This window comes from Xenopus laevis, chromosome 9_10L (genome assembly GCF_017654675.1).
Source record: "Xenopus laevis strain J_2021 chromosome 9_10L, Xenopus_laevis_v10.1, whole genome shotgun sequence".
Lineage (NCBI taxonomy): Eukaryota > Metazoa > Chordata > Amphibia > Anura > Pipidae > Xenopus > Xenopus laevis.
The window spans coordinates 28529599-28547594 of NC_054387.1; the positions used below are offsets into that span (position 1 = coordinate 28529599).

The 17996-nt window shown below is 40.4% G+C and overlaps 1 protein-coding gene across 1 annotated transcript; it reads left to right on the plus strand.

Moving 5' to 3' along the window:
- Positions 1 to 7765: 7765 nt before the first annotated feature.
- sirt7.L (sirtuin 7 L homeolog) lies at positions 7766 to 15147 on the plus strand. The gene is given in 10 exon segments (NM_001094914.1): positions 7766 to 7850; positions 7934 to 8071; positions 10006 to 10110; positions 10748 to 10818; positions 10931 to 11003; positions 12915 to 13013; positions 13128 to 13364; positions 13458 to 13538; positions 13616 to 13722; positions 13984 to 15147. Coding segments are annotated over 10 exon segments (1182 nt in total). The 5' UTR covers positions 7766 to 7772; the 3' UTR covers positions 14177 to 15147.
- The last annotated feature ends 2849 nt before the right edge of the window (positions 15148 to 17996 follow it).

Consider the following 17996-nt stretch of genomic DNA (forward strand, 5'->3'; position numbering starts at 1 on the left):
TATTCTAGATGGGGTGCTCTATACAGTGGAAGAATGACCCCCTCCTCCCTTGACTCTATGCCCCTTTTAATACAGCTCAAGACCTTGTTTGCCCTTGATGCTGCCGACTGGCATTGCTTGCTACAGCCAAGTTTATCATCTACAAGGACTCCAAGGTCTTTTTCCATAATGAATTTGCCTAGTGCAGTCCCATTAAGGGTATAAGTGGCTTGGATATTTTTACATCCCAGGTGCATGACTTAACATTTATCAACATTGAATCTCATTTGCCACTTAGCTGCCCAGATTGCCAGTTTGTCAAGATCCTGTTGCAAGGATGCCACATCCTGTATTGAATTAATTGGGCTGGATAATTTTGTGTCATCTGCAAACACTGATACATTACTTACAACACCCTCCCCTAAGTCATTAATGAACAAGTTAAATAAAAGTGGACCCAATACTGAGCCCTGGGGGACCCCACTAAGAACCTTACTCCAAGTAGACAATGTCCCATTAACAACCACCCTCTGTACCCGATAATGTAGCCAGTTTCCTATCCATGTGCAAATGACTTCATTAAGCCCAACAGACCTTAGTTCAGAAAGCAGTCGTTTGTGGGGCACAGTATCAAACGCTTTGGCAAAATCCAAATAGATCACATCTACTGCCCCCCCCCCCACTGTCCAGAATCTTACTTACCACATCATAAAATGCAATCAAATTCGCCTGACATGACCTATCCTTCATAAAGCCATGCTGATTGTTGCTCATAATGCCATTCATTAGGACAAAAATTTGAATGTGATCCCTTAACAAGCCTTCAAATAATTTGCCCACCACAGATGTCAAGCTTACTGGCCTATAATTGCCAGGCTGAGATCGTAATCCTTTTTTAAATATAGGAATAACATCAGCTTTTCTCCAATCCATAGGCACCATACCAGATGACAGAGAAAATCAGAAATAAGGGCTGGTCTAAAACTGAACAAAGCTCTCTTAGAACCCGGGGGTGTATGCCATCAGGCCCTGGAGCCTTGTTTACATTAATTTGTATTAAAGCTTTTTGAATCATATCCTGAGTCAGCCACTGACTAGATTAAGCTGAACCATTCGTGCAGTTATAAAGTGAGCCTGTGAACCCAGACTCCTCTATTGTATACACTGAAGAAAAGAACTGATTTAACACATTTGCCTTTTCTGTATCTGTTACAACCATACTGGTACCATTATTTAAGGGAGCAACACTCTCAACCTGCATCTTTTTACTATTAATATATTTAAAAAACATTTTAGGGTTAGTTTTCACCTCCACCGCAATTAACTCTTCATTTCTTTTCTTAACCTTCCGGATTGCTGATTTACAACTTTTATTACAGTGTTTATATTCATTAAATGCAGCTTTTGTCCATACAGTTTTTAGTTTTTAAATGCCTTTCTCTTCTTTCCCATTAACTTATTTACTTCTGTATTAAGCCACACAGGATGATTCTTAGAGCTTCTACGTTTAGTCGTTAAGGGAATAAATTGAGAACAGTAATGATTTAATATCATTTTAAAGGACAACCATTTCTGTTCTGTGTTTTTAGCCGAAAACCTAATGCCCCAATCAATGCTCTGTAAGGCAGCCCTCCAAGCAGTACCTTGTACTTGACCCCAACTAAGATATAATTAATCCTTATTGGAAACAAGACAGCCTATTGGGTTTATTTAATGTTTATATGATTTTCTAGCAGCCTTAAGGTTTGAAGATCCAAATTACGGATCAGTTATCCAGAAAACCCAGCCCGAGCATTCTGGATAACAGTTCCCATACCTGTAGTTTCCTACTGTTAGCATTATTATGGTATTTTGATTTACCATATATACTCTAGTATAAGCCGAGTTTTTCAGCATCCAAAATGTGCTGAAAAAGTCTACCTCGGCTTATACTCGAGTCAATGGGCGCTAGCTGAGATTTCAGTCACTGCTAGTCATTCCTATACCAACAGAGCACGCTTGGGGAGAGACTGCAATATCATACAGCACCCTCTGTTGGTTATATGAAACATTAACAGTGACTGCAATATCACACAGCGCCCTCTGTTGGTTATATGAAAGATTAACAGTGACTGCAATATCACACAGCTCCCTCTGTTGGTTATATCAAAGAATAACAGTGACTGCAATATCACACAGCTCCCTCTTTTGGTTATATGAAAGATTAACAGTGACTGCAATATCACACAGCTCCCTCTGTTGGTTATATGAAAAAATAACAGTGACTGCAATATCACACAGCGCCCTCTGTTGGTTATATGAAAGATTAACAGTGACTGCAATATCACACAGCTCCCTCTGTTGGTTATATCAAAGAATAACAGTGATGGCAATATCACACAGCGCCCTCTGATGGTTATAGGAAAGATAAACAGTGATGGCAATATCACACAGCACCCTCTGCACATGGTAGTGGGACAATGCACACAGTAATCGGTTTGGCAATTCTCTGTCACCAGAGAATTGGTTGATCGATGGGGGGGTCACTTTGGCAGAATGTGCGCTGCTGGGAGACAGGGCTGCAGTTGTGTCTAGGCTTATACTCGAGTCAATAAGTTTTCCCAGTTTTCTTAGGTAAAGTTAGGTACCTCGGCTTATACTCGGGTCGGCTTATACTCGAGTATATATGGTAATCATTTTCTTACATTTTATTTTGTTTAGATTACAACCATTTCTTTTAGCCAACACTAAACTGACTGCAACATCTTACACTGATAACAATTCTTATTTTAACGCACTTTAATCAAAAGGATTGTAACTTAATATGTTGCAAAACCAAAAAAATACTGAAAAATATAGTAACAAGAGAATAACCCCTTGCTAGCTCATTAGCTCATCAGAGATAATCTCGAAATAAGCCAGCAGAGAAAGTGCCTTCAAGCAAACCTTACGATATCTTTTAAATTTCCATTATGCAGAGAAAAATGTATTCAGGTGTGGGATCCATTATCGTGAAATCCGTTATCCAGAAAGCTCTGAATTACGGCAAGGGCATCTCCCATAGACTCCATTTTATTTAAATAATGCAAATTTTAAAAAATAATTTGCTTTTCCTCTGTAGTAATAAAACAGTACCTTGTACTTGATCCAAACTAAGATATAATGAATCTTTATTGGAAGCAAAACCAGCCTATTGGCTTTATTTAATGTTTACATGATTTTCTAGTAGACTTAAGATATGCAGATCCAAATTACGGAAAGATGTATTATCCAGAAAGCCCCAGGTCCTGAGCATTTTGCATAACAGTTCCCATACCTGTTCTGGTTAATGGGTCCCAAGCATTCTGGATAACAGGTCCCATAATAAATGTTATAAAACAGCAATCCAGAAGGCAAAGAAAGGAAATGAACAGAGCATTTTGGCTGAGGCTAAGACTAACCCCAAAAAGTTTTTTAAGTAATGTATCAATGTTTGCACAAAACTATCCATCCCAATTAATTCCATCCAGGATGTGGCACTTGCAACAGGATCTTCACAAACTGGCAATCTGGGCAGCTAAGTGGCAAATGAGATTCAATGTTGATAAATGTAAAGTCATGCACCTGGGATGTAAAAATATCCACTTATACCCTTAATGGGACTGCACTAGGCAAATCCATAATGGAGACAGAGCTTGTCGTCTTTTTATATAATAAACTTGGCTGTAGCAAACAATGCAAATCAGCAGCATCAAGGGCAATTAAGGTCTTGAGCTGTATTAAAAGGGGCATAGATTCACTGGAGGAGGGGGTCGTTCTTCCACTTTATAGAGCACTGGTAAGGCCCCATCTAGAATATGCCGTACAGTTTTGGTCTCCAGCACACAAACAGGACATTATTGCATTAGAGAGGGTACAGAGAAGGTCAACTAAGCTGGTAAAAGGTATTGAAAATCTTAGCTATGAGGAAAGACTGGCCAAGTTGGGGATGTTCACACTGGAGAAGAGGCGCTTAAATCGATACTGACACAATCCTTTCAATATCATAGGAACGTGTCAGTATCAGGTGCTGCACCTACAATAGTTCCCCTCAAAGCCACCGCCAGCTGCGTGAACCTGCGTTGACCCAACTTTGACACTGCTAAAAGATCTTCTGTGCTGTTTCAGTGACACTGGTCTGGGGGCGGCACAATCCTTCCATAGGCTAATTACAAATGAAAACAGAACCGCCCCCAGCACCGCATCACGGAAGCAAGGCAGAATATCCATTAGTAGTGTCAGAGGGTCGTCTGCATTGAGGGGAACTATTCCGGGTGCAGCAACTACTTGATACTGACACGTTCCTATGATTTTTATAGGAAGTATGCCAGTATAGCTTTAAGGGGTGATATGATACTATGTACTGTATAAATATATAAGGGGATCATATAATAGTCTCTGTAATGCTATATTTACAAGTAGGTCTTTCCAGCTGACAGAAGAAAGAGGTTCTGGCTAAATATTCGGAAGGGGTTTTTTACAATGAGAGCTATGAAGATGTGGAATTCTCTCCCTGAATCAGCTATACAGGCTGATAGATTAGATAGCTTTAAGAAGGGATTGGATGGCTTTTTAGCAAGTGAGGGAATACAGGGTTATGGAAGATAGCTCATAGTACAAGTTGATCCAGGGACTAGTCCGATTGCCGTTTTGTAGTCAGGAAGGAATTTTTTTCCCCTCTGTGGCAAATTGAAAGGCTTTGATCAAAAGGGTTTTTCACCTTCCTCTGGATCAACTGGCAGTTAGGCAGGTTATATATAGACTTAAAAGGTTGAACTTGATGGACGTGTGTCTTTTTTCAGCCTAACTTACTATACTATACTATATTATATTATACCATGCTAATGTGTCAAAGATTTGTTGTCTGATCCTGCTACATGTTTATTTTTCAAAAGAATTATAAATAAAATTACCTTTTTAAAGGAACAGTAACACTAAAAAATTTTTTATTAAAATATCCATTTCCTCCCCACTAATAATAGATCTACCCTGCATAAAGTTTATTAATATCAATGCTTTATTAAAAAAATACTGTTTGAAAACACTGGTTCCTGTCTACTGCAAAACGGCGATATGGCGACTCACTCTGCAGATCTGCGCTCCACACCTTCCCCCTAACCCGACGTCTGCCTAAACTGGAAGCTAGGCAGGAAGACTACTTCCAACTGAAAATGTTCAGCAGCACTAAGGACAGAAAACACTTTCTGTTTCCACCAATTTCCAAGCTTTCTCTATGTAGCCCATTCTTACACAGCATACAAGCCTTATTTTGCGGGAAGTGGCAGAGATCCCCTCTTTTCCCCAGCTTACCCCGTAGTGGCAGGACTGCGGAACACTGAGCGCTGCCCCAGTGCCCTTTCCTATGCTAGCAGGCAGCTGATGACAAGTCCGTGGTACCTGAGGAAAAAAAGAAGTCGGCACGTCGGCCCCGCACCCGAGCCCAGAGTCTGCAGCAACTGCAACCCCAGCTCAGACAAAGCCCCTCAAAGCCCCTGGCAGCAGAGACCAACAGAGCCGGGAGTCGTCGCTAAACACAGAACGCCGGTCCGCAGCCTTCCAATTGCCAGAATCCAGCCACACGCCTCAGAAGAAAAAAGCGGAACCGGAGCCAGCGAGAGTGAATGCAGAGACTCACCGCCGCGATCCAGCCTCCATGTGCAGTCTGCCTCTATTTTACTCACCTGCCTCGTGAGTGACTTTGTTCCAGCATGTTCGGCCGCTGAGGATGTTGAAGTGTTTCGAACAGTGGCTGCAGGTTGTGGGACAATGGCCGGCTCCGGTTCCGCTTTTTTCTGGAACAAAGTCACTGGAACAAAGTCACTCACGAGGCAGGTGAGTAAAATAGAGGCAGACTGCACATGGAGGCTGGATCGCGGCTGTGAGTCTCTGCATTCTCTCTCGCCGGCTCCGGTTCCGCTTTTTTCTTCTGAGGCGTGTGGCTGGATTCTGGCAATTGGAAGGCTGCAGACCGGCGTTCTGTGTTTAGCGACGACTCCCGGCTCTGTTGGTCTCTGCTGCCAGGGGCTTTGAGGGGCTCTTGTCTGAGCTGGGGTAGCAGTTGCTGCAGACTCTGGGCTCGGGTGCGGGGCCGACGTGCCGACTTCTTTTTTTCCTCAGGTACCACGGACTTGTCATCAGCTGCCTGATAGCATAGGAAAGAGCACTGGGGCAGCGCTCAGTGTTCCGCAGTCCTGCCACTACGGGGTAAGCTGGGGAAAAGAGGGGATCTCTGCCACTTCCCGCAAAATAAGGCTGGTAGGCTGTGTAAAAATGGGCTACATAGAGAAAGCTTGGAAATTGGTGGAAACAGAAAGTGTTTTCTGTCCTTAGTGCTGCTGAACATTTTCAGTTGGAAGTAGTCTTCCTGCCTAGCTTCCGGTTTAGGCAGACGTCGGGTTAGGGGGAAGGTGTGGAGCGCAGATCTGCAGAGTGAGTCGCCATATCGCCGTTTTGCAGTAGACAGGAACCAGTGTTTTCAAACAGTATTTTTTTAATAAAGCATTGATATTAATAAACTTTATGCAGGGTAGAACTATTATAAGTGGGGAGGAAATGGATATTTTAATAAAAAAAATTTTAGTGTTACTGTTCCTTTCAGTTAATTTTTAGAAGTTTAAAGGTAACTTTACCTACTTGGCTTGAAATAGACCCTGCACAATTTTACACTTGTCAAAGACAGCCTTAGTTGATAGTACAGGTATGGGACTTGATATCCAGAATGCTCGGGACCTGCGATTTTCCAGATAATGGATCTTTCTGTAATTTGGATCTTCATACCTTAAGTCTACTAGAAAATCATGTAAAAATTAAATAGCCAGACTAATGGCTTCCACTGATCACCTTTGTCCACGTAAGGTACAGGGGAAACAGGCCATACCTACTTGCGAATTCAGGGATAGCAATATAAGTGAACCAGTACCATAGCTATCTGCTCATTTAGAGTAGCGTTTATAGAAACAACATAAAAACACCAGATCATAGGCAGGATGTTATGTTACCCCCAAAGGGCTGCCTCTGGACCCTATGGTTGGTGTCTTGGAGCAACATAAAGAAATGTGAATCACAGTATTCATTCATTGGCAGCTCTAAACAAACCTTGACAGACTTAGAATTTCAAGGATTTTGTATGGACCAATAAACTTAGGTCATAACTGGGCAGAGGGAACCTGGAATTGGATATTTTTAGTAGACTGCTAAACCCTGGTACCTAGGAGCAGTCCTATGGTGTATGTCAATGGCTCTGTTAGAGAAGGTCTTTAGACAGGATAGGAATTTCCTAGAATTACTCTAGTTAATTCTCAGTCCGGACCTGGACTAAAATCTATCCTTATTTGGGACCTTACTTTGAAGGTCCTTGTACTGGATGGCATTTAGCTTTGTCATTATAGACTGGATTAATTCATATACTTTCCTGGTACCTGACCACTAGAGGCATTAGGTCCTTTCTAGCGATAGAAACTAGCTCACTGCCATATGAATAATATATTTCCTATCCACTAGAGGGGTCCTTTCCAGGGATAGGAACTAGTCGCTACCCTAAACAAACCCAGAAACCATGGGCGGGGCTTCAGTTTGTGTATGCACTATGCAGCGCTGTACATTAACATTATACTATAATAAACTATACATATAAAAATACATTTGTATTCAAGATTAAAGCCATGAGACAAGAATATATTTATTTATAATAAGCTGTTGTAGTAGCATATTACAGTTCGACACATGGAAGTCTTTACACTGTAAAACGGAAGCGGAACTTGGGTCTCCAGTCCAAAACACAGACGTGAACCGCAAAAATGGGTCGCGCGGAAAGGAAGGCGGAAGCGCGAGAGGAAATTCTTCGGCGGGAGCAATACCGAGACCGGCTGAGGCGGGTGAGTGGTTCTGGCAGTGCAGCTTTGTGTCAGGATTATTTGGACTCAATACGACTGCCAGTGCTAAATGTTTCTCTTCTCAGGTGTGTCTGATCCTGCGAAAGCCGGCCGCCGACAGAAGCCCAGAGGAAAGCGAGTTGCTGGAGAAATGTGGGGACCTGGTGCACGAATCGGAGAGACGGAAGTTGCACAGCGAAAGGCGGCGCCACCGGGAACAGGAGGTGAGGGGGCAGAAAGTGTGAGCCGAGCCCTTCTATGCCTCCCTGAGGCTAAGCCTCCAGTAGGTCTGCAGAGGGCGAGGCGTTGTAGCCATGGGTGGTCAGCCTGGCATTTACCGCAATCCTTAGCAGCTCCTGACGAGCTTTGACTGCTGAGGGCTACAAACTAGACGTCCCCTCTATTCTACTATATTTCGAGCAAACTATTCTGCAAGGTTTAATGACTATTCTTCCCAGCATCCCCCTAAAATACTAGTTGGTTGCACTCTGGGAATTGTAGTTCCTCACAAGCTAGAGGGAGAGCTGGCTATCCTGTTTTCTCAGACTATTCCTGCTGTATTGGGCTTGTTAGGAGGTCTGGACACTAGTACTAGTTTAGCACTTGGACAAGTTATCACAAGTGCACTTATGATAACTAGTCCAAGTGCTAAACTAGTACTAGTGCAGACCTCCCAACAAGCCCAATACAGCAGGAATAGTCTTAGAAAACCGTATATAGCTATGAGAAGTGTAGTAGAATAAAAGGCTGACACCTAAAGTAAAAAAAAAGTGACATGAAGACACCAAGAGAGATGTTACTCCATCAGAGAGAACACCGACAACTGTATATGAGAAGTAGCACATGCACGTGCTACTTGTAATGCCACTGTCTTGGGCTGGTAGCTTGGTTCTGCATGAAGGTCTTCACTTTGAGACTTGTGTGGAAACAATACCAACTTGCAATATAAAGTTTGGAAGTCCGAACCAGACCAGATTATTATTATTATTATTAACATGTATTTTTAGAGCGACAAAAGTGCGCAAAAGAGGGAAGGGAATGAGATACAAGGTGTGGGAGTGGACAAGATCAGAAATAAGCAGGTGAGAGATGTAGCATATTGTATTGCAATAGAGGGGTGTATATAGTAGTACACAGATGAGCAGAATTAACAGAATTTAAGCAGTCAAGCTTTCTTCTCTAGATGCCTGGTGCTGAAGAGGCATGGTCTGTTTAGAGGTGACTGGCAGTGTAGGCCAATTATGGCACCTGTGCCCAACACATTTCCTTATTTTCTTTAAGCCGCTTATAGCAGCAGTATCCTGCTGTAAACCTGGATTAGCCAGAAAGTTGTTTTAAAAATGCTTTCAGAGTGACACATTTGTGTTACTTGCCTATTCTGAGATCTACATTAGGTTTTCTAATTTAAGTGGTTTGACTTCTGTAGATATTCAACAAAATCTACTGCCTTTGCTACTACATTTTTATTGATTCAAACATGAATGGCAGAAGTAGCATGAATGTGTGTTTAAACTACAGTTTAAAGGGAAAAATATTTTTTGGATTGGAGTTGGAGCAGCTTGTAGAGAAAACGTCTGATGACCGTCATCGCCTTGATCATCCAGATACAGAACCTTTCAACTTATTACAGATATAACCAAAACTGATTAGAAAGAAGGGATATTAGAGGTCCTGGTTGCTTTGTCTTCAATCAGAGACCCCTTTCCTCATATAGCATATTGGGGTAGATTTATTTTGGAGTTTATTGTTCCAGAATGAGAGAAGGAAAACTCTTGACAGATATTTCAAACGTTGAAATAAGGCTATACCATAGAATTTGGTTTTTTTTTCCTCCACTTTCCCATTTTTAAAATGAATAATCCCCAAGGGAGGCTTTAACTAAAGGAACTGGAACTCCTATACTGCCTTTATGCAAAGGATGTGGGTCCATTTTCCAACTTTTAGAATCCCTATGCAAATAGAAGTCAAAATTAAAATAAAAAATTAGGATAGAGAATTACAAAACACATAATATACACACAGAATATAACATTTAGGGTAGTGTGCAAAAAAATAAATAAATAGAAAAGACAACTGCTATTTTTACTAGTGGCTATATTCAGTACTTCTGCTGCTTTCCAAAATAAATGTTTCCTTTTTATCCTTTCATTTGTTTTAGGTGTTGGATGATAAAGATTTGCTAAGGGAAAAAGTTCTTCAGTTGGCAGGTGCCATTCGTGCAGCAGAACATCTTGTTATCTACACAGGAGCTGGGGTTAGCACGGTGAGAATTAAATTTAAAAGAAACACTCTCTGCTTTGTCAGTTCACATGCCCTTTTGCTCCCTCACAAATAGCATTATTTTGACAATTGTTCCTGTCCCTAATACCTCTTTGGGAAATGTAGCACAGCTGGTTTAGAGACTGCCTGCATAGGTTTCCTGGCCATGTTTGTATCCAGTGCTCATGCTTCTATGTGAGATGTAAAATTAGAATTTCTTCTTTCTAGGCCATATTATATATATAATATTTGTTTTGGGGCTCTTATTTCTATTCTGATTAGGGGAAGCTCAGCGTACCACCATTCAGAATATTTGTCATGTAGCATGGGCTGGGAAATGCTATCTTTAATTTATGAGAAGATAATAGGGGTGGTGAAATCTACTAGCACCACAGAAAGAAAATTGTGCTAACTAAAGTGAACAAAAAGGAACCTTGATTACCGTAGATGGTTTAACACAGAATGTAATAATTATGAATGTCTTTAATATGGGTGGATAATACCATATATATTGGTCTTCACATTTCCTTTTCCTTAGAATAAAAAAGTGTTTCTTATTGAAGATGCAATTCTACAGAATAAATAATAATACAATTAAGTTTAATTAGTAGTTAAGTTCCATATTATTTTACCCTCCACAGGCTGCTGCTATTCCAGATTATCGGGGGCCAAGTGGTGTGTGGACTCTTCTGAACAAGGGCAGGACTGTAAAGTAAGAGAAGTATAATGGGCGGTACACTAGTGATTTTTGTTTCTTTTTTAATAAAATTTGTAATCATTTTTACATAGTGTTATTTTTCTTTTTTCCCACTTGACTTATTCAGTGCAGGGGATCTAAGTGAAGCCCAGCCTACTTTTACACACATGTGTATTGTGCGGTTACACAGTGCAGGGATGGTAAGATAGTTATTTCTTCTTTCTTCCTAAATCCTACAGCCTTTGTTGTCCCAAGAGGGATATGCAGGTAACTAAGAAATTGAAATAATACCTAAATAAAGAGTAATATAGGCATGGGACCTGTTATCTAGAATGCTTTTTAGTTGTAATCAATTACAAGATACTGTTTTATTATCACAGAGAGAAAAAGGAAATCATAGCACATGTCACTTCCGTAATCGGGATAATGGATCCCATACCCGTACAGTGAATATTAAAATAATTCCTACTCTAAATATTGTTATTTAAGCTGTGAATAGCATTCTTAGCTTCAAAATGCTGGACAAACTCAACTACTCATTATTTATCTGTTATGGTTGAAGGAGGGAATTTGAGAGGGGGTGGTTGTTGGGGCGTATTTTGGCACAAGCTACAGGAGGATCACTACACGTTTTACTGATATTAGATCGAAAGTGGTTAAGGTGATGCTAACATGTGGTATACCTCTGCTCCTATTTTAAAGGGTTGGTTCACCTTTTAGTGTGTTCTAGAATGTTCAATTCCTAGCAACTTTGCAATTGGTCTTCATTATTTATATTTTATAGTTTGAATGATTTGCCTTTTTCTTCAAAAATGGGGTTTACTAATTCTATTCAAAAACAAAATGCTCTGTAAGGCTAGAAAGTTATTGTTATTTTAACTTTTTATTTTTCCTTTTTCTATTTAGCCCTTCTCCTATTCAAAATCCAGTCTCTTATTCAAATCAGTGTATAGTTGCTATGGAAGGTTGGACCATAGCAACCAGATTGCTGAAATTGCTATCTGGAGAGCTGCTGAATAAAAAGCTAAATAACTCAAATCCCAAATAATAAATAATGAAAACCAACTGCAATTTGTCTCAGCATATGTGTCTCTCTCTCTCTCTCTCTCTCTCTCCCCCTTTTAACTCTGTTTGTTAAATTATTGAGACCCCTGTTTGTTATTAATTAATGTAAAGTGCTGCAAGACTTGCTGGCACTATATAAATAAATAATGATCATGAAAGAACACACTCCTTAACCATGATGCATTTACATAGGTTAAACAGGAAAGTAGACCTAAGTCTGACTCAGTTGACTACAAATATCAGTGTAGGGAAGTGCTGTCTATCTTTTTATGAACAAATTCACAGAAAAGGATGCTATGGTTGGATTACTTTGTTTATTATTGTTATTCGTTATTATTCACAGTATAAGAAAAACTATCAGTGCTTAACTTGGTCTAATACTGAAGTAAACAAGTGTGTAAAACCGATTGCAGCTCCTGTAAACAGTTTAAACCATGCGTTTATGTAAGGCGCACCGTTATCTGTAGCACTTACACACATGTTCGTGAAAACACATCTTTGAGGAAGGAGGATGTAGGAATATTGATCAAGCAAATGAATCAGGAGCTTATCTATGTATAAAACTGCACTTAAACTGCAGAGATTTTGATAGCAGGCACCAGGAAGTAACTCCTTGGCAATGAGCATGGAGTAGAAAAAAATTACATGAAATGCACAAACACTTTATTAATGAATCGTCCTTTGCAGTACAAGCCCCTTGCATATTTCAGAAGAGAAAAAGGTATATAAGTATTAACTACTAGGAGCTTGTTTTGTGTGCTGTCTTCCACATTTCCTGTGTATTTGCACCATATGCAATTTTCTCTCCTCCATGCTCATCACCAAGCTCTCTGATGTCTTCCATGAAATTCACTTCAGTTTGTGTTTTGGCCCATGCAAATAGAATATAGGTTCACTATTTTACTTCACTACACTTCCTTGTAGTTCCTTTTACTTAGTTGAGTTCTAATGTGGCCTTATTAGTGCATACATATAACAGCACTAGTTCTCACTCTCTTTCTGTCTTTGTGTTGAGATGCTTTGGTTTGTTTACACATCTTTGTTAGGTCCACCATGTTGTGTCACAAAATTGTGATGGGCTGCACCTTCGGAGTGGATTACCAAGAGAAGCCATCTCTGAAGTTCATGGGAATATGTTCATTGAGGTGAACCATGTTTTTTCTGCATACATGAGAATCTGAGCTCCTGCTTGGACCATATTTACTCTTTGTAATCTGTCTTTTTTTTTAATTCTTCACTTCCTTCCCTGCCACATACAGGTCTGTACGTTATGTTCTCCACAAAAAGAGTATGTGAGAGTGTTTGATGTAACAGAACGCACTGCTCTTCACAAGCACAACACAGGACGCTTTTGTCACAATTGCAGAGCTGAATTAAGAGACTCCATTGTTCACTTTGGAGAGCGGGGGAAGTTGACACAGCCATTAAACTGGGAAGGGGCAGTGCAAGCAGCTGAGAAAGCTGATGTAATACTGTGTCTTGGGTCAAGTCTAAAGGTGAATTCAAGTGTGTAAACTTCTTTAGAAAGTACCATTATTTTTTTTTTTTTTCTTATCTACTACTCCTGTTTCTCTATGACCACCTCTCAGGTCCTGAAGAAGTACAGTTGCCTCTGGGGTATGAATAGGGCTCGTGCACGTCGGCCAAAACTCTATATTGTGAACTTACAGGTGAGTGTTGGCCAGAGAGTAATTTCTGCACCAAAATCGTACTTTTTGTAAATCCTGCATTTTCTGTGTCTTTACAGTGGACACCTAAGGATTCAGTAGCTACCCTTAAGATTAATGGAAAATGTGATGATGTTATGCAGATCTTGATGGAGGAACTGAACCTAAATGCTCCACCTTATGACAGGTAGGTGTTCTATATCTGCTTGTGTGTTTCTTCCGAGCCCTGTGGGTAGCCACCTTGCTTAGGGTAAAATTGTTTTGAAAGAGAACTGTAGTGTCACGGTTCGTTTAATCTACTATTAAGACAATAGCTGCTTAAAGAAAGTGCAGAATACAAAGTATGTCAGGAGTGAAACATTGTGTCAGAGCTGCATACCCCAGCCCCTTCCTGTATGATGAATACAGGGTGGAATTGGTACTTTTTTAAGAACTACTCATATTGCAGGTCTCAGGATCCAATATTTTCCTTGGCTGTCCCATTGCACCCCGGTGAGGAACACGGCCACACCCGAAGGCCTATAAAGACTGCAGAGTCACACAACATAATACCTGAGCAGTTGCAGCCACTAACTGAGCAGCCGGTAAGTGGTGGCTGGTTTGGTAAGGGATACACCAAGGGTCGAAGGATGAGAAGATGATGGATCACCAGTTCTTCCCTCAGTAAACTTGCACATCTGCACTATGTATGACTGTTTGCACATACTAAACAAAATTAAGCTGTATAAAATGGTCTTAAAGTTATTCTATTTTCCTAGTGTCCTTTTTTAATTGCAAATATTGAGTAAACGTGGTAAAATCTATAAAAGGCTACGCCGAAAAGAGAAGTGTGTTCAAATACACGCATCACCTATGGGCAGAATAATAAGGATTATTATGGCACTTTGATGCTTAAAATTATGATAATATAAAGGAGCCAAGTCTTTGTACTGTATTTTATGTAAGCAAATGCAAAACTGTGGGCATATAACTGCAATTCACGGCGGTTCTTGCTACAATACATCTTACTAATAGCACCAATGTATCCATTCTGCCTATGAGGAATCGTGCAAAGTGGGGTGTCCCTCCTGCTAAACGAGTAATTTGTTTATGTAATTTTTCAATCGTGTCTTATGCAGTGCATCAGTCTGATTTGAGTGTTGGTGGTATGTACACTATATGCATGGAATTGTCAAGAATGTCATAGTACTCTGTGTATGTAACTAGGGACCCAAGCCCAAACTATGGAAAGCAGATACAGAGTCTTCCTCATCCAAACATTACCATCAGTGTTATTTATTTAGGCAGGTATCTTTATCCCAAACTTTTCTGTTACACTGCCAGATATTGAAATGCAATTTTATCACTCCAGAGTGCACATATCACTGCACATGGTGAAGTTCTTTTTGTTTGCCTCTGATCCCATAAAAATCCCACCTTCCCTATAATTAGTTCTTGTGTCGACATTGCTGCTGGAGACAGAGTGGAAACAGTGTTCAAGGTGAGGATGTCATTTTTAGATGAAGTATGGTCATATATTGTATGTTTACATTGTGATGGTAATTATAACTGTGCACAGGTCAGATCTTACCTTAAAGGGGATCTAAGCCTAATTAAAAAATTTTAAATAAACGTACTGCTCATCTTCGTACTTTCGCAATTTACTTTCATTTTCTATTTTAGTGCTTTTGTGATATTAAAATTTTCAGACTGCTAAACCTTCAGCTTAGCAGCTCTCTTTCAGTTTCAGCAACCCTAACTATATGCAACTGCATAGTCCACTGAAGGCTCAGATGAACCAGCCTGGGGTACTAGTCAGGCTCTGCCATTTTACTTCTTCTTCCAGGTATTCCTATAGCTGGGTACAGGCACTATATAGCAATTACTATAAGTGAGAGTGCACTGCAAATGTGCACCCATGACCCGGTAGTTGGTACAATTTAACGGATACTTAGTTAACTTATTCTCCCAATCGGAAGGTATTGTTGGTTCAGCTTTTGCTGTTTAAGCTTTTCCTTCCTTATCTCCTCCCATGGCCCTCAATTTGTTATAGTTCATGAACAAAAAGCCAGATGGAAACAGCCTTGGGGCCCAGAGTTAAGCTATAACATTATAATGAAATGGGTCTTGAAACAGAATTCTACACAATATGGACATCTCCCTGAAACTATTAATGTATAACAAATATCATAGATCTATGCAATTAAATGTATTAAAGCATTATGCTGCTGGACTAATATGTATATTAGTGTATTGGTTATGGTAACTTCATTGTTACACAGAAAAAGAGTAGTCTGACATTTTATAATGTCCCCCATAATGCATTTACATTGCTCAATAAATTAAAATGATCCTCAGATAGGACCAAAAATATAGCCTGTAGTTTTGTTTCAAGTTAAGGGTGTTTCCTTCATCCTTAGAGGGGTTTGAATTTACATTGCTCAATAAAATAAAATGATCCTCAGATAGGACCAAAAATATAGCCTGTAGTTTTGTTTCAAGTTAAAGGGATACTGTCATGGGAAAAAAATTTTTTTTCAAAATGAATCAGTTAATAGTGCTGCTCCAGCAGAATTCTGCACTGAAATCCGTTTCTCAAAAGAGCAAATAGATTTTTTTATATTCAATTTTGAAATCTGACATGGGGCTAGACATTTTGTCAATTTACCAGCTGCCCCTGGTCATGTGACTTGTGCCTGAACTTCAGGAGAGAAATGCTTTCTGGCAGGCTGCTGTTTTTCCTTCTCAATGTAACTGAATGTGTCTCAGTGGGACATGGGTTTTTACTATTGAGTGCTGCTCTTAGATCTACCAGGCAGCTGTTATCTTGTGTTAAGGTGGCCATAGACTCCAAGATCCGCTCGTTTGGCGACATCGCCAAACAAGCGGATCTTTCCCCGATATGCCACTAAACTGCGTGGCTATATCGGGGGTAATTCGAACGTTCGGCCGTATGGCCGAACGATCGAATTACGATGCGCCAAGCGGCTCCGACGGGTCGGTCGGGTAAAAATCCAACCTTCCCGATCGATATCGTGGCCAGATATCGATCGGGAAGACCCGTCGGAAGCCCCCATACATGGGCAGATAAGCTGTCAAATCGGTCCAAACGACCGATATCGGCAGCTTTATCTGCCCGTGTATGGCCACCTTTAGGGAGCTGTTATCTGGTTACCTTCCCATTGTTCTTTTGTTTGGCTGCTGGGGGGAAAAGGGAGGGGGGTGATATCACTCCAACTTGCAGTACAGCAGTAAAGAATTATTGAAGTTTATCAGAGCACAAGTCACATGACTTGGGGCAGCTGGGAAATTGACAATATGTCTAGCCCCATGTCAGATTTCAAAATTGAATATAAAAAAATCTATTTGCTCTTTTGAGAAACGGATTTCAGTGCAGAATTCTGCTGGAGCGGCACTATTAACTGATTCAATTTGAAAAAAAAAATTTTTCCCATGACAGTATCCCTTTTTAAGGGTGTTTCATTAAACCTTAATGGGGTTTGACTTTGTGTCTGTGCTGGTTTTTCTTATATCTGTGGGACCAGAGATCACTAGGACACCTTCACTGTCTACTATAGCCTTATTGAGACACACCTTTGTCCTGGCCCCCACACTATGTCAACCAATCAGTACATGCAAGGAGGTGAAGAAATTCACCAGAAAGTGCACAGACCAGCTAATGAATTGAAAACCTCTGAAAGTCCAAATTGATTTAAAGTGGTCCAATAGGATCACGCACCTCCCAATGACTTTACAGGATCTCAACAACTTTTGCCTGTAATAATGGTTTTTACACTTCATAAATCTCAAATTTTTAGAGAATTCTGGAAATATTCCAAATTCGATTGTTGGTAAATGGGCCCCTAAATCTATAAGGGAGTGTTGGACCTATTGTCTGCTTTTTGTTCTATGCTATATTTGGCCATGCACCCCACTTGGCACTAAATGAACTGATAATCAGATGCATGGAGCCTATTAAAAAAGAGAAAATGTTATGCATACACACAGTGCATCGTTGACCTCAACCAAAGTGTTAACCAGGAACATTTGTATGCATTATTTCAATTGCAGTTTGGTAGATTGCAGTAGAAGGACATTTAGTACATTTACCATACATAAAACAGGCAGTATGTAATTAGAGCAGTTAAAATTAGTATGCACAAGGTATATTATGTACAGATAATTAGATTATCTATGCCTTTTGGGCTTCAAACTAGCGTTCAGATTTATAATGCTCTATCCAGTGGTGTAACTACTGGCGATGCAGTGGTTGTCATTGCACGCCATTGGGGCCCATAGGAGTTGGGAAAAAAAGGTGCAAGGAGCACGTGTCCAGCATTTAGGGGGTGAAGCCTGGTGGGGGGCATGAGTGCACCCCACTACTACACTACATTAGTTACGCCACTGGTTTTATCTTGGTACCAGATAAGATGTGGGGCATACAATGCTGTAAACTGGAAGTTCTCAGGCACTTTTCAGAAC